A 24,356-nucleotide genomic window follows, 5' to 3' on the forward strand; every position below is an offset into this window, starting at 1 on the left:
TACATTTGTGTTTTAGCTTATATTCTTTTTCTCTTTTTTTATGTTATTTGCTTATTTTTTAGTGATTCACCTTTGCCAGTCTCTTCCCGTGTCTGCTTTGTTAAGTTCCATGATCCGGATTCAGCAGTTGTGGCACAGCATCTGACAAACACTGTATTCGTTGACAGAGCTTTGATAGTCGTACCATATGCAGAAGGTTTGTGCTTTGTTTAACTACCTATGAGGGCATCCTATGATGACCATCTACCTCAGTATAGTCGTAGAGTGAGCGTTAGTAGCATGTTAGAAATTTAAGCTTTTAAAATTTTGAAACCCTTGTTATACTGCAGTCTATATTTTTACTTGCAGATTTTTTTAATTCTAAAAATTAGAAATCAGGCCTGTTTTTATAAGATATTTAACTTTTTGCATTCTTTTAAAACATTTTAAGTTCATTAAAACCATATCCCTATTGTAATTCCTTAAGATATACCTACTTAGTTAATGTTGAGTTTTATGAAAAAGTCCTGAAGGTGAATGGTTCACTCCATGCACATTTATGTAGAAACCTTCAAATAAATGCATGATGTTATTTCTGTTTTGAATATGACTAGGTTAGTATTATTTATGTAGTACTTCTTCTCACAGATAACTTAAAAAAAAAAATCCCACATTGAATTCCAGTATACCAAGGGTTGCAATGATTTTGGTTTTTATGAAAGTTCAAGATTTCCTATAGCTTAGGTGCCAGCTGGGCACTGGGTGAATTGTTTTTATGCCAGATTTTCTTGTTCATTCTTGCTATATTTTCTAGATATCTCTAAATAATAAATTCTTCTCTCTGTTATTTGTGTGTGTGATTTTTGTAGTGGAGAAGGCAAATGCAAAACTCTTCCAGATGACTGAAAAACAGTGGGTCCTCTGCAGCTACAGGGGATTCTAGACATTAACTAAAGGCCAGCAAGCACTCAAGTCCCCCAAGTGTTTTCCTGGTGTAACCATTTGTTAACTACATTTTCTCTCTTTTTACATTTTAGGCTGTTAACGTAATTTGACAGAAAAATAATGAGCAGGGTTTTTGGATCTAAAAAAGCCACTGTGACAAGACAGCACTATTTTAATTCCATTTTGTAAAATTTTATGAGACCTTTTATAATTAGTTTGTTCCCAATGTACTGCTACTTTATTTGCTTTTTGTTACTATAAATTTTGATCAAAGAAATCACTGAAATATGATAAAATTACTGGATTTTAGGCTAATAATTTAACATATATACTGACCAGAATTTAAATGCTTTCCCCTTAATGAACTGGTCAGTGGAAGCAGAATCTTGATATTGTTAACTTTAGATGCTATCTTAGATCTTGAATACCAGTGTGAACATTTACACCATACCTTGTAAAAGTTGTGAACTGTCTAGTCCTTAAAATTTAGAAGAATTGCCTTTGTGGTTTTCTGAAGAAATTAAATTGCATTCTTAGATGGATTAAGGCATGTTATATAATAATAGTACATCTATCTCCATGATATTAAAGTGTGTGAACCCTATTTTAAGGTTTTAAATTATATATGTGCTGATAAACGTTTGAGTTTAGTGTGTTTTGATTAAGCAATTTCTCTTATATCAGTGTGCCTGTTGTAGGGTAAGACTTAACACCAAGAGAAAATTTCCAGAATTCAGATTTAGGATAAGTAAAATGCAGTTTTTGAAACAAGGTTCAAATCATGTGAGTAATGTGCAAAACTACAGTTAGGCTTTAAATTTAAAGAATTCTTATTGTCTAAGTATCATAGTTCCCAAGTCCTGAACATAATACAGTATATCATATAACTGGCTTTCTTAAATATTGTTAGGCCATAGTAAACTTTCTAGTATCTGTTATGAAAATGAAATGTTTAGGAGTGTATATAGAATTACAGAAGTATTTAGTTCCAGTATCTGTTTTTGGTGTATTTAATTCTTGGTATGATATGCTGTATTAATGTTGCCACCGTTAAATAACTGATGTACTCAATCCCTTTGTCACCATTCACCCTAGTTTTAGCTCTTACACTTTGGTGTTGGCTCTTGGTCAGTGTTTTAAAACAATAGACACAAAGTCTACGGTAAGGAATAGTCTTAATTGGTAAAAACTGAGATAGCTGGATATGGAAGGAACTCTTAATAGTAATGGATTTGGGGGTTATTTAGGTTCCTTGGTTAATGTTTGTTTCTTTTGTCTGTTTCTTTTTCTTTCATTTCTACACATTCATGCAGTATTTCATGGTTCTATCAAAGCAGCAGTAAAAAAAATACTCTTGACGCATGAAAATTAACTGGTGAGGGGCCTCATTGCTATTTTTAAATTGTAGTTTTATTTTTAAATAGTCTTTTTTAAATCAGAGGATCAGATGCATGACTTTTTTTTTAATGGATGCAGATCTTCTATCAGGTGTCTCACAATATATTCAAGAGGATGTTAGTTTGCCAGAAATATGTTGCAAATGCACTAATTTGAGTAAGATGTTGATACTTAATATTATCCTCTTGAGACATAATTTTGCATGCAAAATTATCCCATAATCTTTGTAGGTTTGTTAATATTGATGCATTAATGCCCTATATCTAAATGATCTTCTCCCCCCACCCCTCCATAACTCTTGGTATCTAAATTGATGACAGCTCTGACACAAGCAAGATAACAGTGCTGTGTAGTATACATTTGTTTATATTATCGGCACTTCTCAGTATAGGTGGAAGGAACCATTACCTTTATTTAACAGTGGTTTTTCTTTTTTGTTGTTGTGTTTTACAGTTCTTTTCCCTGGTTCAGCCTGAACTATATACCAGGCCCTGCTGAAAATACCACCCAACAGTTTTCTTCTGCAGCTTATCCAGTTTCTCTTAAGTGCCCTGTACATATTGTATGTTTTATGATGAGATGCAGTTTCTTAATATGTATTACAGAAATACTACTGGTATTTGCAAATATGTAGTTTAATTGTATTATTGAACTCTCATTTTGGGGGCTTGGGCACATTAACAGATTAATCCATCTGTATAGGGCTTTTGCTGTTGGATAGAATTTAAATTGTCTACATAAATATTTGTCTTAGGACCCTTAGATTTTATCTGAATACACAGATTAGGCTTTAAAAACAGACATACATGTTGTTTTTGGCTTTAGGAGTTTGGCTAAGTTAGCTTTTGAACTGACACTCATGTAGCAGCATTTTTGGTATGGTTAGCATGGCACATGTTGGAACATAAAGCATTTTACTATACAGGTAAGGAATGTGCCATGTTGTTTTACCTATTCTCTCTCTTTCTTACTCACTTTCACACACATCCTGTGTGTATTCAGAGACCTTCAGAAACATTCATATTCATTTTCATGAGTCAGCAAAAGCCCTACGCTTGATTCCAACAGAATATTTCCTTTACATACTTTTCTTCTCTTAATTTTTACAAAATTTGTATGGTAGGTGTAAAAGAAAATCATAGTAACTGTACCATATTATTAACCCCTAAATCAAACTTTTTTTGTCTTGTGTATCTTGATTTTTCTGTGTGCTTTATAGTGAAGCAGCCGACACGAGTCGTTGTTCATAAAACAGCTTTTGAAAGTTGAGAGCACACCCCTGGAGAACCGACTGTGCTTGCTTACGTTTGGTTCATGACTTAAAAATCGAGTACAGGTGATGAAATCTTGGCAGTGTTAACAAAAAAGTAGTGTGTATTGTGCTATTTTTTTTTTACTCTAGAAACTTAACCATTTGTAGAGAAAAAGGAAACAAATTTTCACACATTGAAGTTTCATTCTGACATAAAATTAATGATAAATAATCATAGAAGTCAAGCTTTATATTTTAGCGAACATAAGTACTTTTCAACAAACTCAGGTGGTGTATCAGGGAGACATTTTCTGGGTGTTTTTGTGTGTTTTCTGTCTTGCAAAAGAGTGTGTTCTAATGCAAGGATGTTTCTCTGCAGGAGTTATTCCTGATGAGACTAAGGCTTTGTCTCTGTTGGCACCAGCTAATGCAGTGGCAGGTCTTCTGCCTGGTGGTGGACTCCTGCCTACCCCTAACCCACTTACCCAGGTACTAGTTTCATTGAATTCTTAAAGGATAGAAAGGAACACAGAATTGTGGATAAACCTAATTGTACTTGAGCTTTTTAAGTGCTGTTACGATCAGTGCACAGTATTGTAAAGCCTATAATGTAATCGTAGATACTAGGGAGAACATCTTGAAAATTTACATTTTTAAGAACATTCTGAAAATCACAAATCTGTTATATTTGGTTTTGCCACTCTCAGAATAACTCCTAAGGAACAATTGGGGGTGGGGGGGGGGAACCTCATGAGGTATAAGACTTCTGTTGAACATGCTATTAAAAATAGTATGTTTGTTTGGACCCAGAAGGAAAGGTGAAATTCAGACTATTTTTTTCTTTCTCAGTGCCCTTTTGATCTTTTACTCTTATGGGGTTTGAATTAAGTACATGGCTTGAAATAAAGATGAATTCTTGATGGAGATTTTTAACATGGGGAAGATGAAATAAAGTTGGAGAAAATTTTTGATAGTAATGTTTCTCATCGTGATTGGATACTGTAAGAAGTATCTCATTTTAGGACTGAAAGCACTTCAAATTGCATGTGTTCTTATTCAGAGATTATAACTGGTCAGTGAGTGGTTTCACAGGTAATAGTGAACAGCAAGCTTCAACTAGAATTTTATAAGTAATAGCATTTTTTCTGTTATTTTACCTGTCTAAAGAGTTCAGTTAACTATTAAGTGACTGGTATGGTACCAGAAAAGGATGACATTAGGAATTCCCATCTTTTTGAGTATGACGTTGTCACTTAGCTCCTAATTTTTTACTTACAAAATGAGGATCTGGGTAACTTGTAGGTAGATATCTTCAATATATAAAATTAGGTAATAACTAAGGCAGATATTTTTATAGTAACAGTAGCTATATTTTAATTGTTCTCTGTAAACAGTTAAAGTACAGTTTGGTACCTTTTATTTATTAAATATTACTAGAAGCTTGGAGAGCTTTTTGCACAGTTCTTACAAAGAAAGTCATACTGCCTGTAGAGCTACAGGACTTTGCGTGGTTTGCATCTATTATTGATTAGAATCATGTCAGGCAAGAGAGAAAAGCACATAGTAATTTGAATAGGAGAAGTTTAATATAAAGAGTTATTAGTAACAGGAGATTACTTAGTGCAACCCCAATGAATACAGTAACCACAGGTTTAAGAAGCAACCGTTACTTCTAGAGCTGAGGAAGAAAGAACGCAAACACATTAGATGAGGGTATTCTTCTCTCTTAAGGCTAAGTTTCACACCTCCTTCAGAAAGGATGCATGACACAGAAATTCTCTGGGGTGCCCACAGAACTTAGAAGAAGGTGCCCAAGAAGATGGCACCAAAACTCACTAAAAAGATGAAAACCAACCACTGGGCATCCCCCTGCAGTAACAATCAGAAAGGGGACATAGGAACTAGGAAGAGAAACCCCTTCCACAGTGTCTTTCTAGGTCCCCCTACAGGTAAAGCTTAACATCATGCCAGATGTCAAGAGAGAAATATTTATAAGGGTGCTACTTCCATTATCACAAAACAGGGCAAGGACAGTGGATTTAGAGCTGAGAAGCAGTAAATATTTAGAATTGTTAGCACAAGAATATATTACATTTTTTAAAATACTCTTCTAACTTCTGGCCATAGAGATAAATGTGCCGTAATAAGTGAAAATTGAGGCTACTGTATATTGCGGGGGTAGGCAAACTACAGCCTTTGGGCAAGACTCCCATTTTTGTTAATTTTTATTGGAACACAACCATGCCCATTTGTTTAGTATTATCTTTGTTTTGAAGCTACAGTGGCATAGCTGAGTAGTTGCAACAGAGCCCACATAGCTACGGACTTAAATTAGTTACTACATTGTCCTTTAAAAGAGGGGGGAGGGGCGCCTGGGTGGCGCAGTCGGTTAAGCGTCCCACTTCAGCCAGGTCACGATCTCGCGGTCCTTGAGTTCGAGCCCCGCGTCGGGCTCTGGGCTGATGGCTCGGAGCCTGGAGCCTGTTTCCGATTCTGTGTCTCCCTCTCTCTCTGCCCCTCCCCCGTTCATGCTCTGTCTCTCTCTGTCCCAAAAATAAAATAAAAAACGTTGAAAAAAAAAAATTTTTTTTTAATAAATAAATAAAAGAGGGGGGAAAAAGTTGACCCCTCGCATAAGATACAAAAATTAAATTTTAAATAAATAAAATTTGAAATTTTACAGATTGGCGCTGTTCCACTGGCTGCTTTGGGAGCTCCTACTCTTGATCCTGCCCTTGCTGCACTTGGGCTTCCTGGAGCAAACTTGAACTCGCAGGTACAACTTAAAAGCCTTCAATTTTGAGCGCATTTTTATAATTAAAGAATTTGTTCCACTAACTGTTATGTTTGCGTTTCCAGAACAGGAAAAAACTGATTGCTGTAGTGTAGTATTACTGTCTTTTATATAAACTTGTGAATGAAAGGTTTAAAAGGTTACTGCACTAATAGCTGCTTAACCATTAGAGAATTTCTCGTTTTATATAGTTCAGAGTAGTTTCACAAGAAGCCAGTACATCATTATGTTACGGAGTCAGAGTAAATAGTCATGAAAGGATGGGAACATAGATTCATAATTCATGTTCTTGTTATTTACTCCTTTGGAAAGTTTGTTTTCTCTCACTTTAATTTGGCTAAACTTTTTTCTAAAGTCCTTACATTGTGGAATTCTTGCATTACACTGCCTAAGCACTTGGAGTTCTGTTTTACATTTTTCTTTGAAATGTTACCTCCTCAGAAAGTCTTAAAATAAGCAGGAAGTAATTGTTTTATAAAACCTAGACTGTTCAGCATTATGATATTCATATTTAACTTGGTAAAGCAGCTCAACTTAATGTGACATGTTTCACTGACATTATATTCCTGTTGGTTACCATTGATTGTGCCTAAAATAATGTTACTTTTTGGAGGTTGACCAGAGAGCATTCTAAGACATGCAACATACTGAAGGAAAAAAAAAAAAAAATCACTTATTTTATGTATTCTCACTGTTATATTTTTGTTTTTGCAGTCTCTTGCTGCAGATCAGTTGCTGAAGCTTATGAGTACTGTTGATCCCAAGTAAGGATTTTTGTCTGTATTTCCTTTGGTGATAATGGATATAGTATGTGAATGTCTGGAGAAGTTACTTTTTGATAGTTAGAAAGTTATCTCAAATTGTACAATACATAATTCTGTTTTCTAGAAACAAGGAGAAAAATTCAGAAGTAAGCCCATCTGTAAAGGGTTTTGTGTTCATATAATTTGAGTCTTTCTGAACAATTGTAAATACTTTCTGCCAGGATGACCAGAAAAGAGCTACATGTTAACTTTAGTTAATTCTTTTGAAAGATGTATACTGAGTATCTGCCAAAAGTCTGTACCTTCATAGCATTTATACTGTAGTCAGAAAGGGAGACATTTAAATACAGTAAAAGTATGTGCATCCAACAAGAGGAAGTACACAGGTGCTGTGGGGACTTATTACAAGGAGAACTTCATATTAAGATCAGAGAGGCTGAGCCTGGGGCATGAATAGTAGATAGGGAGGCAGCAGTGAAGGAAACAGTATCCCAGAGCAGAAGAGCAGTGAATGTCACATAATGCCAACATCTTTTCTTAGGTGCTTTGCAAGTTCTCTTTGTGCTATAAGTGTACATTCTCTAGTTGATATGTGGCAAAGTCCTGAGGTATTTTAATAGATAATTTCTTATGTTAAATTGAACTTAATGCTTTTCCTACTTAGTGAATTTTCACTATCAGCAAGTGGGAGAGCATGGAGTGAGGGAGAACAGAATCATTTGACTAGGGTAGTTGCCTTTTTTCTTAAAACTTATTAGATAAAATCTTAGCATGTACCTACCACCCAGCTTATAACCAGTACTGTTGAAATTTCTTGTGTACCCATTCTTGTTTACATTTCCCTCTCTCCACAAATAATTACTACTGTCCTACGTTTGTTTCTAATTTTTTTTTCTCACGTGTGTGTAAACCCTTGAGGTCCATCTTTCCGGTCAGCAATTCCATGAGTAACTTTGGTGTGCCATTGACCTCTGCCTCATTTTCTGTCTATCCTCAACCTTACAAGTAATGCTCTTCCCCAGCAAAATTTTGCTGCTGTAGAAAGTTTTTAAATCATGAAAAATCGAAATCTTAATCTACAATCAAAAATCTACAGCATCTGTGTATTCCCATGTACTAGCATTTCTCAACATGTGCTTATGGAAAGTTAATGGGTGTTCAGCAAAATTAAGCGGGTATTTTTTCTTATTCCAGAGGTCTCTGAATCTTTAAAATGCAGATGCCATTGTCAGTATTGAAAAGGATACTATATTGTACGTGGTTTTACCAAAATTATTATGAAATTCTCTCCTCTTTTTCAAGTAGTATTTTCCTAGAATGATGATATATAAAACATTTGTACATTTATTTGAAATACTGTTATGCATTTTAAAATCCTTCGGATCTCAATTCTTGGTTCTGTTTCAGGTTGAATCATGTAGCTGCTGGTCTTGTTTCACCAAGTCTGAAATCAGATACCTCTAGTAAAGAAATAGAGGAAGCCATGAAGAGAGTACGAGAAGCACAGTCCCTAATATCTGCTGCTATAGAACCAGGTAAAGTATTGTAGGCATTTGTGTTGAAAATATATGATTGTTTGTGAAAATGATTCTTGCATAAGCTTGGAAATTTATTGAGTAATACTATAGTCATTTTTTTTTTTTTTTTTAATTTTCCAAATTCTGATGAAAGATCATGTAGTGGAGTGATCCTAGGCAAGGGGAGGGGACGTGTCACCTTGACATATTTGAGAATACCTGGGGATACCTAATTGTCGTGCTGGTGGGTAGAGGGTCAGATTGTTACTAAACATCCTACAATCCTACATCCTGCCAGACAAGCACCATACCCCATCCCTCAAAGAATGATGCATTCTGAAATAATAGTGCCTAGATTTATGTTTGCCTGTGTTGGGATAGCCCAGTTGATTTTAGTCTTTAATTTGACCAAAAGAACCTACTAAAGATGCTTCTATTGTGACATTTGTTTAAAGAAAAGCAAATACCTAAAAATAGTACCTTATTCTTTGCAGATTGTCTTTTTGAGATGAAATGAATGGTTATCGTGTTGTCTATCTATATAAACTGGATGTTTGGTCCTGATTTTTCTTCCCCCCTTTAAGTAGCGATTTATTCATTTTTCACTCTTCTTAATGGAAGGTTTTACATATGTACGGGATTAGGAAAATAGTTATAAGTATAATGTTGGGTAAATTAATACCAAGTGCTTTATGTCAGTTATTTAATCAGACTGTTAATTAATCCAAGGCCACAAGGCAAGCTGTAGACATAACTGGATCTATGACTACAAAGCTAGAATACCATGCTGTAACTTTCTGTGTTCATTGAAAATTAGTAACTAGAATTACTAAAAATAGTTTACTTATGAATCCCCCCAAGAATTTTGTTATTAATATTGACATTTGCAGTAAATTGAATTGTATTAATGAAATGGTCTAAGTGTGAAAGAAGTCTTCAATCTCACTTTCATACAAACCATGTATGAAGAATGCAATAGCTTTATTTCTCTTAAGTCCCAAGTTAAAGGAATTGCTTATGTGTACTATTGAAAATCGAGGAAATGGGAGTCAAATCATTCTAGATCTGTCTCCTACACTTACACAGTTGAAAATTGGTGGCAAAGAGGAGGGATCAAACAGATTAAGACAGCTTGCTTACTAAAACCCAGTTCTGTCTTGGAGTATAGTGAGAACAGTGAACGAATCATGACTTTTTGGAATCAAAGGCCAAATATTGAACCTGTTTATCAACCACTTTAACATAACTGTATTGGAATTTGTTTAGCAGAGGAGCTTAGGCCTAAGTGGTAAAGAAAGAAGGAATATCTTAATGGACTAAGAACTAAAAATGTTTCTATTTCTATTATAAATCTATTAACAATATGTATCTTGTAGTTAAGTGCTGGTTGGGAGGTGTTAATATATAACATGTGAAAATAATTTCAATCTGGGTGAATTATGGCTATATTTGGGAAAGTAAACCTAGGAATGGAAAAAGGGACTCCTCATTTAGAGGATGAGAAAGGATCCTCATATAGAGGATTCTCTATAAAGAATGAGAAGGTTTAATTCTTTTCATCAATTGCCTTTTCATCAATTGCTTATGGACATTACATTCACAGCCTTCCAAGTCTAGTGAAAATGAAATAGTGAAAGGAACTTTTGGCTAGCCGAAAATCAGAAGCCTAATTTGTGTCTACCAAAAGCCTGGATAAAGTGATCACATAACATTTAAGGATGATATATGAAATCTGAAAATTAATAAATTCTTAGAATAACTCACGAACGGGAATAACCTTCCTATTTGATGATTTCTAAATACAGATTCCTTTTTTTAAAATGTAGATAAGAAAGAAGAAAAACGAAGGCACTCAAGATCAAGATCGCGTTCTAGAAGGAGGAGGACTCCCTCATCTTCTAGGCACAGGTTAGATTGTTTATGGTAGTTTACTGTACCACAGACAAAGATAATTTCTATACCTCACATCCTTCTTCATTTACTACCTTTTAACATACTTAGCTCTTGGTTAAAGTGTGTTTTAGTAACTTCGCTTTAGTACAGTGTGTGAATTCACATATGTGTACATGAAGAAAAGGTATGGGCTAAATAGATGATCGGTACTTTAAAACTCCAAAAAATCCAGGGATGGGAGGAATGTACTGGGATTGGAGCACTGAATAGAGTTAGAACTATGGAAAAAACACTAGACTTGAAACTTTTGGCTTGAATTCTAGTTCTGATTTTTCACTAGACTCTTAACACTCATAAGTTGGAAGGTCATCACTCAGCCTACAGATTGATTACCCATCTAATGCATGAATATTTGCAAATGATTTTCTATTCTTTTGGTAATACCACCATACATCTCGTCTGAAAACCCTTTTAAGAATCTGTCATGTTCACTGTAGTGGGTTCAAGTGTTCCAAAATTTAATTTTCTCTTGAAAGTTCAGATGTTGTCATCAGCGACAAGTTTGTTTTTCGTGACATGATAGGCTTTGTTCATTTTTTCAAGAGAATGTCTGCCAGTACCTAGTCTGAACATAGTTTGTCAGACATACTCTTCCAGGTAAAGGTGATAGTTCAGGGGAAAAGCAGTTAGTTACGCTCACAACTCAGTCATGACAGTTTCTTTGATAACAGCCATTGGCCTTTTAATAAGTACGAGAAGTGATTTTTGCATTCATTGGACAGAACATTGCTTAAGGGACTAGATTTAATATTTAGTACTCCATACTATGTCACTAGTATTCAAGGAGCCACATTTTCTGTGTACCTCCATGTTTTTGCTCATAATGTTCCTTTCTGCCTAATGATCTTTACTACATCTTCACCTGCACCTGAGGAACTCATTTTTGTTTGTTCAGGATCAGCTAAAATTTTACTCTGACATGAAATATTGGTCCTACTTATAATCCTCATCTTCCAGGACCATGCTATTCTAGCTTAGTTTACAGTAAAAAGGAGAACCTAAGTTTTTTTTCTTCTGTATATACCAAACTACATAGTAGCGTTCTCAGATTTTAATTTGAATTATTTTAATATGACCAGTGGGAAATATTTACAATGAAACTGTATTTCCTTGAACAGAGTGTTTTTGGACGCTTGTAATAAACAATACCTCATAACAGAATTATTATGGGTTGTAGTATCTTAAACATGTTGATCTGTAAAATGACCAGTTACTTTTAACAAACTTTTAATATGCTGCTATGTATATTTTTCTGATTTCTTTTTTAAGAGCTCATATAAGCTAGTGTGTTAAAGTGGCTCTACAGCACATCACTCTTAAAAAAAAATAGCTGTTTCAGGACCTTAGTAAATTTATGGGTGTGGTACCCCTGCTTATTAGAATTTTTTAATTATTTTTTTCAACATTTATTTATTTTTGGGACAGAGAGAGACACAGCATGAACGGGGGAGGGGCAGAGAGGAAGGGAGACACAGAATCGGAAACAGGCTCCAGGCTCTGAGCCATCAGCCCAGAGCCCGACGCCGGGCTCGAACTCACGGACCGCGAGATCGTGACCTGGCTGAAGTCGGACGCTTAACCGACTGCGCCACCCAGGCGCCCCTAGAATTTTTTAAGATATTTTGTATTATTAATCACTTTTGTTTAGAAAGAAAGTAAGAATGTGCTTATGATTTTTTCTACATCTGTAGTTTTTCTGTATACATTAAAGGCAGGAAAAAGGAGTTAATAACTCAGTTTAGCTAAATGGTTATCGACCATTAAGTTTTCTGGCTTTAAGTTTTCTTAAAGCCAGAGTCCTCAAAAGATGAGTAGTGCTTAATTCTAGTAACATCAATTTTTATTTTCCAGAATTTTTTTTAACCTTCAAGAAGAAAGTGATTATTCTGATATTTTGTATTCCATATCACCCAAAATATACTATTATTTCCCTTTACTGAAGTTAGGCAACATAGTAGTTGTTAAGAGTAGAGTGTTCAGGGGCGCCTGGGTGGCGCAGTCGGTTAAGCGTCCCACTGCAGCCAGGTCACGATCTCGCGGTCCGTGAGTTCGAGCCCCGCGTCAGGCTCTGGGCTGATGGCTCGGAGCCTGGAGCCTGTTTCCGATTCTGTGTCTCCCTCTCTCTCTGCCCCTCCCCCGTTCATGCTCTGTCTCTCTCTGTCCCAAAAATAAACAAACACGTTGGAAAAAAAAAAAAGTAGAGTGTTGAATAAGGTAGACATGTATATACTCTCCATTTTTATTAAGCTTACAGAAAGGTACGTATTACATGAACATTTCCTAGGCTATAGACATGTATTGAGAAGGATTGTTCATAGTAGTTTCCAAATACAGTAAAAAAAAAAAAAAAAAAAGTGATTTTTTTTTTTATCACAATTTTTACTTACAAAAATTTATTGAATTTGGTAAGACACTAGTGATAGGTTTTGAAACACCAGTTTGAGATAATGAGACAAAAGAAGCCATCTTAGCACATTAGTAAGAGGAAAGAAGGCAGTCAGTATTTCTTACATACACCTACACTAAGGCACTGAGTTGAATTTTATTTTTTATATTTTTAAAAATTTTTATCTTTAAGAGAGAGAGAACACAAGCAGGAAAGGGGCAGAGAGAGAGACAGAATCCGAAGCAGGCTCTAGGCTCTGAGCTGTTAGGCAGAGATCCTGACGTGGGGCTTGAACTCACAAGCTGTGAGATCATGAACTGAGCCTAAGTTACAAGCTTAACTGACTGAACCACTCAAGTGCCCATGAATTCCTTTTTTTAATTTTTTTTTTCTTTTAAGAGATAGAGCATGTGAGTAGGGGAGGGGGGAGAGAGAGAATCTTAAGCAGGCTCCATGCCAGCACAGAGCCCAACACGGGGCTCAGTCCCACGGCCTTGGGATCATGACCTGAGCCAAAATCAAGAGTTGGACATACAACCCACTGAGCTACCAGGCAACCTGCCCCGCTGCAGAGCTGAACTTTTTAATTTCATTTTAAACGATGAGTACTTGTAATATAGGTGCTGTTGTTTTTTCATGTTCAAACAATGGGCTCAGAGAATGTTTTAGATGTTCTGCCTTATAATTGAGATTTGAACACAAAAATCTTTTTCATTTCTAAAGTGTCTATCCTCTGGACAACTTGAAGAAGTGAATACAAAAAGTTTAGACTATACTAGAAATTTTCCCTAGAAACAAGTTGAATGGTCCTTATAAGTTAAATGACAAAAGTCTTGGGGCGCCTGGGTGCTTCAGTCGATAAGGATCCAACTCTGGATCTCAGCTCAGGTCTTGATCTCAGGGTTGTGAGTTCAAGCCTCACATTGGGCTCCGTGCTGGGCATGAAGCCTACTTAAAAAAAAAAAAGTCTTAAGCAAACGATACAATTTATTTTTAATTATTTGTAAAAGAGGATAAAATATAAGAAGGAGGATCATTGACAACATCAAAAAGTTAATTGTGCTTAAGTTCTGGAAGAGAAAGTATATAGGATTGGGGGTAAAGGAGGAGAGGACACAGAGAAATACTTCTGTTACAGGACTGGAAAGGGGTGATCACTTAGAGATAATGATCATGTTGACAGGAAATGAGAGTCAAAGAGACTGTGCTGAGTTGCATATTTTTATATAAATCTGCATTACTCGGATATCTCTTAAGTTGTAAATCAAGTGAAATAATAGAAGTGAAATGATCAAGTGAAACAATTAGAAATCATAGATGGCAAGAACACGTTAAGTGGATTACATTTAAAAAATGCAAATAAGAATGGTACCTACTCAACAGGCTTATTGTGAGAACGAGTATTTGTAAGGCACATGGTAAGAATATGTAAGTATTTAGTAATAGAGACATAGATTTAACCTGCAGTAGTGAGGATTCACATAAGATACATGATAAAATTCTGTGTAGTTGTGGAAGATGATGCAAATGAATCAGATAACTTTCTATTTTCCTTTATTGTCTAGCACTATTTTTAGGCTCAGACTTGTAGGGCATAGGAGGACTATTTTGACAGTTAAGGTGAGAAATTCCAGGTGTTAAAAAAAAAGTATTAATTTCTAGTGTATCAAAGATGTTTTATTTATGGACTAAATGAATAGTATCAGCAACTGACAGAAAATTACCCATACTTATTGATGGTTAACCCATATGTCTGAATCATTTGATGCTAAATGAAACAGTCACAAAGCTAGTCTTTCTGCATTTATATATGTGTATTGGCTTTCTTTTTGCATTATTAGGCGATCAAGAAGCAGATCAAGAAGGAGATCACATTCTAAGTCAAGAAGTAGGCGACGATCCAAAAGTCCAAGACGGAGAAGATCTCATTCCAGAGAGAGAGGTAGAAGGTCAAGGAGCACATCAAAAACCAGGTACAGTAGACCATTGACATTGAGTGGGAAGACAAATTTTAGAGTTTCCAAGACTTAAATACAGTGCTACTTAATGACAAAAGAGGTGGTGAAAGGGGATAGGGCTAGACTGGAGAAGAGACTCTTTAAAGTTTGAGGAGACTGACATTTGTTTTCTTGTGCCGTTTTGCAAACTTGAGGCTTCTCCTTATAGCTGAATACCTAGATAATAATTTCTTTGTAATAAAATTTCTTAGCTATCCCACTGCCTTCTTTCATTTCCTTCTTTTCACTCAACCCTGCTAAGCATATGGTGCTACCAGCCATTCCTTTGGTCTGCTAAAGAGTTCATGGTAGACAGCCATGCCTTAATTCGTCTTTACAAATCTCATTGTCAGCACCTTATAAATATTTTTTAAGAACTGCTGAACCATACTTAGAGTGTCTCATCCCAAGATTTGGAACCAGCAGAAGGCTAAAGTTGAAGGATTCATTAAACATCCTACCTTAACATTTTATTTGGACTTAAACAAGCATCCATTCAGTAGTCTTTTTCATTTAGGGCCAGACCCTTTTAAGTTAATATGTAGTCCTGAGTAACATCTACTAAATCATTGTTTTTGTTTTTTCGTTTCAGCCACCTTTAAGGTGACAAGAGAACTATCACATTTTAAAAGTGACTAAATTTTTTCTTCTCAAATTTTAGTTGTCACATAGTTTCACAATGTTTTTTTAGCAACTTTTCTTATCACTTTCTATAATATTTGCCTAAATTTTTAGAAGCAGACCTTTTATTTTAGACTGTTAGTCATTTGTATAATTATGTAATTACAATAATAAAGACAACTGGTATCCAGAAGAATTTATTTTTGGTGAGCATATAACTCAACTGGGAAAGGAGGCTTTGTTACTATATTTTACAGAGTGAGTCATCTTAGTGCAGTCAATCAAACAAACTTGTGTAATGAAACCTTTATTATACAAAGAGGAATTGGGCATTCTTTTCCTCAAGGAACTTTTCTTATATAAGAGAGATTAATGTGATTACCAAGGAAGTATCATTGTTAGTCATGTTAGAAAGAGACTTGAGAAGTGACTGAGTATTGAATTCTGATAGATTTGACGGGCACCTGGGTGGCTCAGTCAGTTGGGCATCTAACTCTTGATTTAGGCTCAGATCATGATCCCAGGGTTGTGGGATCGAGGCCTATGTCACGGTCTACACTGAATGTAGAGCTTGCTTAGGATTCTCTCACTCCTTCTGCCTATTTCCCACGTTCTTATGCTCACTTTCTCTCTCTCTCTCTCTCTCAGATTAAAAAAAAAATCTGAAAGATTTGACTGGATTTAAGAACATGGTTTCAGGTATAGAACGTAGTTTACAAAGTTAGCATACATTCTTAGGAAAACAAGTATTTTGGTGTAGGGGAACTAGGAAATGAGGTCGGAAAAGTGTAAGGAGACAGGTGACACACGGAAGGCTGTGTTATTCACACTTAGACACACCTGATCCAGGAGACAGTGTCTCCAGATGGAAAAGTTAATGGAATCAGGAGCTATTATTTTCAGATTTGTACTTTGAAAAGATTTCTGATAAAGGATCAGCTTGTGGAAACATGACTGGGTCTCCTTAAGGGACTGTTAGAGTAATTGGAAATTAGATGGTAAAGACTTGAATGAAGAGAGGAGGTAACTCAAGGAAGCAGGGTGACCAGAGAAGGAAAGGAGTGAAATAGAAACTGTAGCATAGGGCAATTAGCTTAGGGGGGAAAAAAAGAGATACTTTAATGTCTAAAATTATAGAGTAGTTGAGGATGGGTATGTATACATTTATGGGGTTAAAGGACTTCTCATTCAACAAAGACATTGGTTACCTTTTGCCCAGAGTCTTGGAGAAGTTGAGGTATGGTTGTAGCAACAGTCCATTATGGGAGTTATTTTGATAGCACTGAATAGCCCAGAATATGTAGCAGGAAACAAAAGTAGAAGGTTGGCTTGGTCCATGGTGAAATTAACTAACAACATAGAGTATGTGCTTTAGAATATTGGTAATGTTGACGATTAAATCCAGTGGCACATTGTGGGGTTTGGCTTGATAGTAGAGGACATACAGGACATACCAGGACAGGGAAACTGGTACTCAGTTAGAGAGAAGAGGTTTGAAGAGCCTAGAAGCAGTTATTAAAACTATTGGTGTTTATTGCCAGAGTATATACCAAGAAATTGGCCATCATCCTTTATTATTTTCTCATCATACAGTCTGTTTTGCTTTGTTGGAGAGTTTTATGTGTAATACCAGGAAAATGGGATTTTTTAAAATTGATTTCCTACAAATATGCCACTTGAGCTATTATTCCCATACTGTTTCTATAAGAATACCATTCATTTTTCAGGAATGAGATTAGATTTCATTGTGCTTTTTGTAGTGCTATATTAATTTATATTAGCTGACTCTTCTTATGCATTCATAAATTGTGTTCATCTATTAGAGAAAAAAAGAAAGAAGATAAAGAAAAGAAACGTTCCAAAACACCACCAAAAAGTTATAGCACAGCCAGACGTTCCAGAAGTGCAAGCAGGTAAGGTGGCATTAGGAGTTCTTGGCACCTTTTAAAACTTTGTTTGCAAGAATAGTAGGCTGTGAGCATTAAATGTTTTCTAGTACATCAGTACATACTTCAGCGTTGAAGTTTTTTTAAGGCAATTTTGAAGAGTAACCTAAAGTTCTGTTTACGTTTTATGGTGTTACATTTGAAATGACATGAAATTCAGTTATAAAGGTCAGTTTTTATGTTTGCCGTATACATTTCACATCCTGATTTGGTTTGCTTGTGTTCTTTTCCTAACAGTTAAGTTTTAATGTTAATGTATGCTGAATTGCTACATTAAGTTCATTTTATTATAGTAAGTCATACTTAAAATATCCACATACATAGTGGTTTATTGATAAAATGAGAGGCCATATGATTTGTTCAGAAATCATAGAAAGGATGTACAGAAATACATGTGCAGAATCATAGAAAGTCAAATAACCAAATTTAAATTTGGCAAAGGATCTGAAGTGACAATTCTCCAAAGAAGGTAAGCAGGTGTCCAATAAGTGCATAAAAAGATGTTCAACATGAGTCATCAAGGAAATGTAAACTAAAAACACTTCACACCCACTAGGATAGTCATATTTTAAAAACCAGATGGTAACTAGTGGTTGGTGAGGATGTGGAGAAACTGGAACTCTGAACATTGCTGATATGAATGTAAAATGCACATGGGTGGTTCAGTTGGTTGAGCCTTCTGACTTCAGCTCAGGTCATGATCTCACAGTTCATGAGTTCAAGTTCATGAGCCCGCATCAGGCTCGCTGCTGTCAGCCTGTCAGCGCAGAGCCTGCTTCAGATCCTCCGTCCCCTCTCTGCCCCTCCCTGACTTGTACTCTTCTAAAAATAAATAAATATTTTTAAAATGGGGCAGATACTTTGGAAAACTGGCAATTCCTTAAACAGTTTGAATTTCTTGACACAGCAGTTTCATTCCTAGGGATGTACCCAAAAGGAATGAAAACCTAATTTCCACACAAAAACTTTTGCATTGAATATTTATAATAGCATTGTTCATAATAAGCCAAAAGTTAACCCCAGTGCCCATTAACTAACATGGGTAAACAAAATGGTATGTTCATACAATGGAATATTATTCAGCAGTAAAAAGAAAATGTACTGATAGATGTTAAATTTTTGTTGCATACATACTATGTGACAAATACAAAACATCTGTTCTATCTAGGGTATTTGGAGTTTCGATTACAACAGAGCGGTAGCAAAAAGAATGAGGTATACAGACTTGACAAGCTTAATAAATATTTGATGAATGAAAAGTTGTGTGTAATGTTTCTGGTGGTAGAGGTCCCAGGGCTGTAAGAGTCAAAAAGCTTTTTTTTTAAAAAAGACAACCGAAAATGTGGGATTTTGATTATTTTTTGTGCCTAAATTATTATAACGGTCATCTTATAAGTCTTAAAAATTTTCAGAACAATGGCAGGCAGAATATTTAAAAAGAAAAGAAAAACCCACAGTTTTAAAGATGGGAAAGGCTATATACATCTTAAAAACACTTGCTCAAAGCAGGGTTGACGGCAACATGATTTGTTGGAATGTGGGGAGTTAGTTTGATCTCTGTTATTACTAACTCCACTCCTTGAATTTTACCTAAAAAAAAATTGTCCTAGAGTTTATTAGCAATTGACTTTCATATCACAACATACTTTTATATACCTTTTCTAGCCACTGAATTTAAACCAGTTTCTGAACATTTACTTCAGACTTTTTCCTCACACATTAGAACTTTTGTCTTTAAGAAAACTTAAGGTTTTCTTGAGGACATTAAAGGAAAAGCACACAGTTTGCAAAAACATTGCAGCTGTTTATTATTCATTTGATTCTTCAGCTCAAAACAGTATTTGAAAATGGGTCTTTTGGAGGCGCCTGACTGGCTCAGTCTGTGGAGCATGTGACTCTTGAAGTTGGGGCTGTCAATTTGAACCCCACATTGGGTATAGAGATTACTACTAAAAACCTTAAAAAAAAAGAAAAAAAACTAAAGGAAAGTAAATGGATTTTTCATTACCAGAAACTTGTAGGAGTTCATAGTGGAGCTCTCTCATGGGCACATCTGCTATGATGTGCCTGCATATTTTAGATAATACTGTATTTTAAAGTCTAGTTTGCACATTTGTGTTTCTAGAGAGAGACGACGACGACGAAGTAGGAGTGGCACGAGATCTCCTAAAAAGCCTAGGTCACCTAAAAGAAAATTGTCTCGCTCACCATCCCCTAGGAGGTAAGAATATTAGTCATAGGGATCTGTACTTCTCTATATTTCAGAAACTGTTTTTATTTTTAAAATTCTAGACTTTTCCTTCCTTTTCAGGAATTAAAGTGCTTAAGAACATGCTGATGTATTCATTCCCTCCATGCTTGAGACTGTGTTCTAATAAACAGTGTTTGGGAGTGAGCATTTAGACCTGTAACCCGCTTCCAGTCCTCTTGCCTGTATTATTTGTGCACCGCTTGTATCCGGTATTTTGAAATTGGATCTTTGTTCTTCGTGTTGTATGAATTTGGGTCAGGCTCACCATCTGAAGAAGTTTAAACTTACTGCTACACTTAAGGGTGAAACTTCTTGAGTGGTTCCTTTAAAGCATCTTTTTTGAGAATTTTTTTACTGTCATCCTAGACATAAAAAGGAGAAGAAGAAAGATAAAGACAAAGAAAGAAGCAGAGATGAAAGAGAACGTTCAACAAGCAAGAAGAAGAAAAGTAAAGATAAGGAAAAGGATCGGGAAAGAAAATCAGAGAGTGATAAAGATGTGAAAGTATGTTTCCAAACTAATTTACTTTGATACTTAGGGTAGTGCTGGTAATTTTAAGAAGTGGTTTTTCTGTGAAGACGTTTACTTTTTTTATTCTCCTTGGCAAAGCAGGTTACACGGGATTACGATGAAGAGGAACAAGGGTATGACAGCGAGAAAGAGAAAAAAGAGGAGAAGAAGCCAACAGAACCAAGTTCCCCTAAAACAAAAGAATGTTCTGTGGAAAAGGGAACTGGTGATTCACTAAGAGAATCCAAAGTGAATGGGGATGATCATCATGAAGAAGACATGGATATGAGTGACTGAATATTGCCTCCATGGGAATCCAACTGTATACATGCATCAGTGTCATTCCTTTGTGTGATTTCTTAATGCTGTATTTGTTCATCTCAAACCTAGATGTATACAGCTCTGAGTTATAAATGGTTATAAAGCTCCTGATATTGATATTAGTTATTTACATCCAAAAGCTTTTAGAAAATGACACATGAGTAACCAATTCTTGACATGGTGAAATCCGATTGAGTATCCAAGCAGTTTTACTATTCTGGTGCTGCTTCATAACAAAAATGAAAAGCTGCATGCATCTACAGCAGGCATGGATTGTTTATGTTGTATGATCTCCTTTATTATAAGTAAGTTCACTTATAGTATTTCTAGAATTTGATTCATTGCCGTAATAGAGCCATGTAGGGAATGCACTGATTGCATGTTATTGTGGCAGGAATATCCTAAATGTCATTAAAATCCTCCAACCTGATGGATCTACTTATGGTCTTGTTTGTTGACATGACAAATTAACATTCTTACAGTTACACCTGAAAATGAACATTTGAAATAGATAATCCTTTAAGCCTTGCGGCTAAATTTTTGTGGCTTTTGTTTAACTTTGAAAGGTTATATATGCACTAACCTTTTTTGATGGCTGATTAGGCTTTAATTACAGAAACAAGATTTCAAATGAAACTGTCTTTGGCAGTGAGTGAATAGCATATTTTGAAGTAGAGTTGTATACTTTTTCATAAGGTGTTTGGGAATTTTTTTTTCCTGAAATAATTTATTCCACGTCTACATCAGTGAAAGCTTCTGCCTATCCTGAGTCCATCTGTAAGAGAAAAGTTCTCTCTTGTCCTGATTTTCAATTTTCCACTCTTTTATTAATTTGTTTTAATCTCAGTGTTGGAAAAAGAGGGTAGTGCATTTTAAATTGACCTTCATACGCTTTTAAAATAAGACAAATCTACTTGATAATGTACTTTTTATTTGATCTCAAGTTGTATAAAACCAATAAATTTGTGTTACTGTTACTGCAGTAGTAATCTTATGCACACAGTGATTCCATGTTAAATGCAAAGTAGTTAGGCAACTGTTTTCTTAGTTACAGGAGTTTCAAGCTTCACTTTTGTGCAGTAAAAACAAAAGTAGGCTACAGTCTGTGCCATGTTGATGTACAGTTTCTGAAATTGTTTTACAAGACTTTGATAATAAAACCCTTAAACTCATGTTCATGTTCCTGTAAAACTGTATTTGTATTTATTTACACTGTTGAATGTATGACATTTACCTCACTCATTTTACAAATCAAGTTCTTTCCCCTTTCAGTCCACATATTGAAATACAGTAATGAGATGAAATCCGTCAGTGTAGCGATTAGTTGCCATCAGAATTGTCAAAGTTGGTTTTATTTCTATCTAAAACAGTCTTAGTGTAATTTTATTTCTCATATTCTGGGCGTAGGAATGGGGTTGAGTAAAGCAGTTAACTTTAGGATAAATGATCCCACCTATATCTAGTAAATTTATATTTTCAGTGAAATATAAATATTTGCCTTTTCTGGAATAGTATAGAAACTGTCAATGGTATGTATCTACTGTAAAATACTAAATAGTATATTTATTCAGTTATGAAATGAGTAGTGTTTGGCTGGCATTAAGGAGAAAATGAGACTTGGAATTGTAGCTTTTATGCAAGTTTGAGTATAATTTTTTTTAACTTTTAAAATGCCATATAGAAAAGCAGCATTGTTTTTACAGTTTGTAGTAAGTAACTTTTTAAAGATTTTATCAAAGGAATTTTGTCTATAGTGAGTAAAAAGTTCTAGTAATGGTCCCATTGCGTTTTTTAAACACAAAGTTGAAGACAAATGACATTTGTTTAAACTTTCGAAAACTTTTTTAGTAAGGGTTGAACCATATGACATTGCCATTTTTGTAAGTCAAAAAACAAGTAAAATATTGGCAGTTTCATGTGGTTAAACCTAATAGTAAAACCTGTTTCCTCACTTGTAATCTCTGAATACAAACAAATATACTAACTTTTCAAAGGCAGTTAAATTTTTGGCTTTAAAATAGTGCCATTGACTTAAGATTCTAACAGTGAAGGGAATCCACACTTCTAGGTTATTCTTCTAGGGAACATTTTATGCACAAAGGTAGGGTTGCACTAGGGACACAACCCTTTACCACATAATCAGTTGAAATCAAGTGAATACTGCCTCCACGCTGAGTTATGTTCTGTATTTGGTAGTAAAAATGATTTAAAAATAAAGGTGGTTTTGTTAGAAAAATGTTTGTCCTATTTATTTACTTCAATCCTTCAGGAGTGAATGAGAAGTAGTAGGCTATATGAATGTCCATTCTTTGGTTTCATTCACCAGGTGGGAGACCTGTTTCTTACCTTAATTTTCCTGTCTAAAATGAGGGGTTTTGCCATGCATTTTGGTAGTTAGAAAAACAATATGCCTGGGTCAGTAAATGGTACCTGCCATTTGATTATGGAGCTTTTCAAAACTATACAATAATTAGTTTGGGATAATGTTTTAGCAGACGCTCTAAGATAAATTGTGTGGAGACAAGGCTTTGAGAAGGCTATGTTTTTCTTTTTGTGACCGGATTTTGGATCACCTTCCTGGTAGCGATAACCTATTATGTGGAGCATAGGAAAATGTTAGGTACTTGGGGAAATCAAACTAGGCTTTCACTGGAACAGTAAAACACTAATTTTCCTTAACCTTGGTGTTGCATCTTAGAATTGACTAAGGTTCTGTGGTGAGTATCAGCAGCACAAGCCAACTTTCCCTCTAGCAAAACCAATACCAGTTTCTCCAGTTGGGCACCAGATTATGTACTTGGGATGTGGTGGGAGGGCATGCTGTTTGAAGATAGACCTTTCAAGCTGGAATTAAGATTTCTGTTCCTTTTGCCTCAAATCTAAGCTAATGAATTTCATCCCTGTTCTAAAATACTTCTCTGTGATCAGGTACAGTAATTGTGTTTATTTTAGCTATCAATGTAACAAATGTTACTGGTACTTTTAAGAGTATGTCTATCACTAAGACTTTATTGACACAAGCAGCTTTTCTAAATGAGACTAATCTGGAGTTGTAGATGTTTGAGATTGCTTTATTCAGTTTTATTTTGAATGCCGTTTTCATTTTATGTCGAGGTCTATGTGAAATACATTTAGACATTCTTTAGCAAAATAATTCATATGTGAACCATGCTAATTTACCAGTGGGGATATTCTAAAGAATATACTTAAAGTGTAATAGTAGATGTTATTGGTAATCAAAGAATTCACAGAGAAAGGATCTGATAGAACTAATTTTTTTTTTAATTCTGTCCTTACAAAAATCGGGGAAGTGATGTTCACGTTCTTTTAAAAGTCTTCTGTTGTGAAGGTTATTTTCCCAGGTCACGTCATTAAAATTAGTCCTTTTTAAAAGGATGTCCTTTTTTAAAAAGCTGGTTAGCTAATGTATGATTTGTACATAGAAATTAAAGGTCTAGGGTCACAAGGAATGGGATGATCCAAATGATGCTTAATATTACTTTTCAGTTAGGATACAATGCTATCAATATACCAGGTGTAAAAACTGCCTTTTTTCATTCACTGTGAAAAGTTAAAATTTGCTTAAGTATCAAGTTTCAGAAGACAAGTATCATATAGGTTAAGAATGTTTCTCTTATCGGTGTTCAGAGGAGCAGAATCACTGGAAGCAACCTTTCTTAACCGAGATTTGACCTTAATTTTGAGGGCTGGTTAAGGAGTC

The 24,356-nt window shown here is 35.2% G+C and overlaps 1 protein-coding gene and 1 long non-coding RNA gene across 8 annotated transcripts in view; both read left to right on the plus strand.

Annotated features, from left to right (window-relative positions):
* SRSF11 (serine and arginine rich splicing factor 11) overlaps window positions 1-21,808 on the plus strand; it is a 44,941-nt gene extending 23,133 nt beyond the window's left edge. For 4 of the 7 annotated variants that reach the window (XM_040470616.1, XM_040470617.1, XM_040470618.1 and 1 more), the window contains 11 exons: window positions 63-196; window positions 3,954-4,063; window positions 6,258-6,350; window positions 7,083-7,132; window positions 8,540-8,667; window positions 10,476-10,557; window positions 14,830-14,961; window positions 17,430-17,519; window positions 19,657-19,773; window positions 20,170-20,308; window positions 20,414-21,808. In XM_040470616.1, the coding sequence (XP_040326550.1) occupies window positions 63-196; window positions 3,954-4,063; window positions 6,258-6,350; window positions 7,083-7,132; window positions 8,540-8,667; window positions 10,476-10,557; window positions 14,830-14,961; window positions 17,430-17,519; window positions 19,657-19,773; window positions 20,170-20,308; window positions 20,414-20,611 (1,273 nt within the window). In that variant the 3' untranslated portion in view covers window positions 20,612-21,808. The remainder of the gene's footprint in view (window positions 1-62; window positions 197-3,953; window positions 4,064-6,257; window positions 6,351-7,082; window positions 7,133-8,539; window positions 8,668-10,475; window positions 10,558-14,829; window positions 14,962-17,429; window positions 17,520-19,656; window positions 19,774-20,169; window positions 20,309-20,413) is intronic. The other 3 variants (XM_040470622.1, XM_040470620.1, XM_040470621.1) reach the window with 3 other exon arrangements.
* On the plus strand, window positions 203-3,643 carry LOC121027303 (uncharacterized). The gene is made up of 2 exons (XR_005788654.1): window positions 203-2,299; window positions 2,776-3,643. It is a non-coding gene; the product is annotated as an uncharacterized LOC121027303 (long non-coding RNA).
* Window positions 21,809-24,356: the final 2,548 nt, after the last annotated feature.

This window comes from Herpailurus yagouaroundi, unplaced genomic scaffold, assembly GCF_014898765.1.
Source record: "Herpailurus yagouaroundi ecotype Mexico unplaced genomic scaffold, PumYag 77, whole genome shotgun sequence".
Taxonomy (NCBI): domain Eukaryota; kingdom Metazoa; phylum Chordata; class Mammalia; order Carnivora; family Felidae; genus Herpailurus; species Herpailurus yagouaroundi.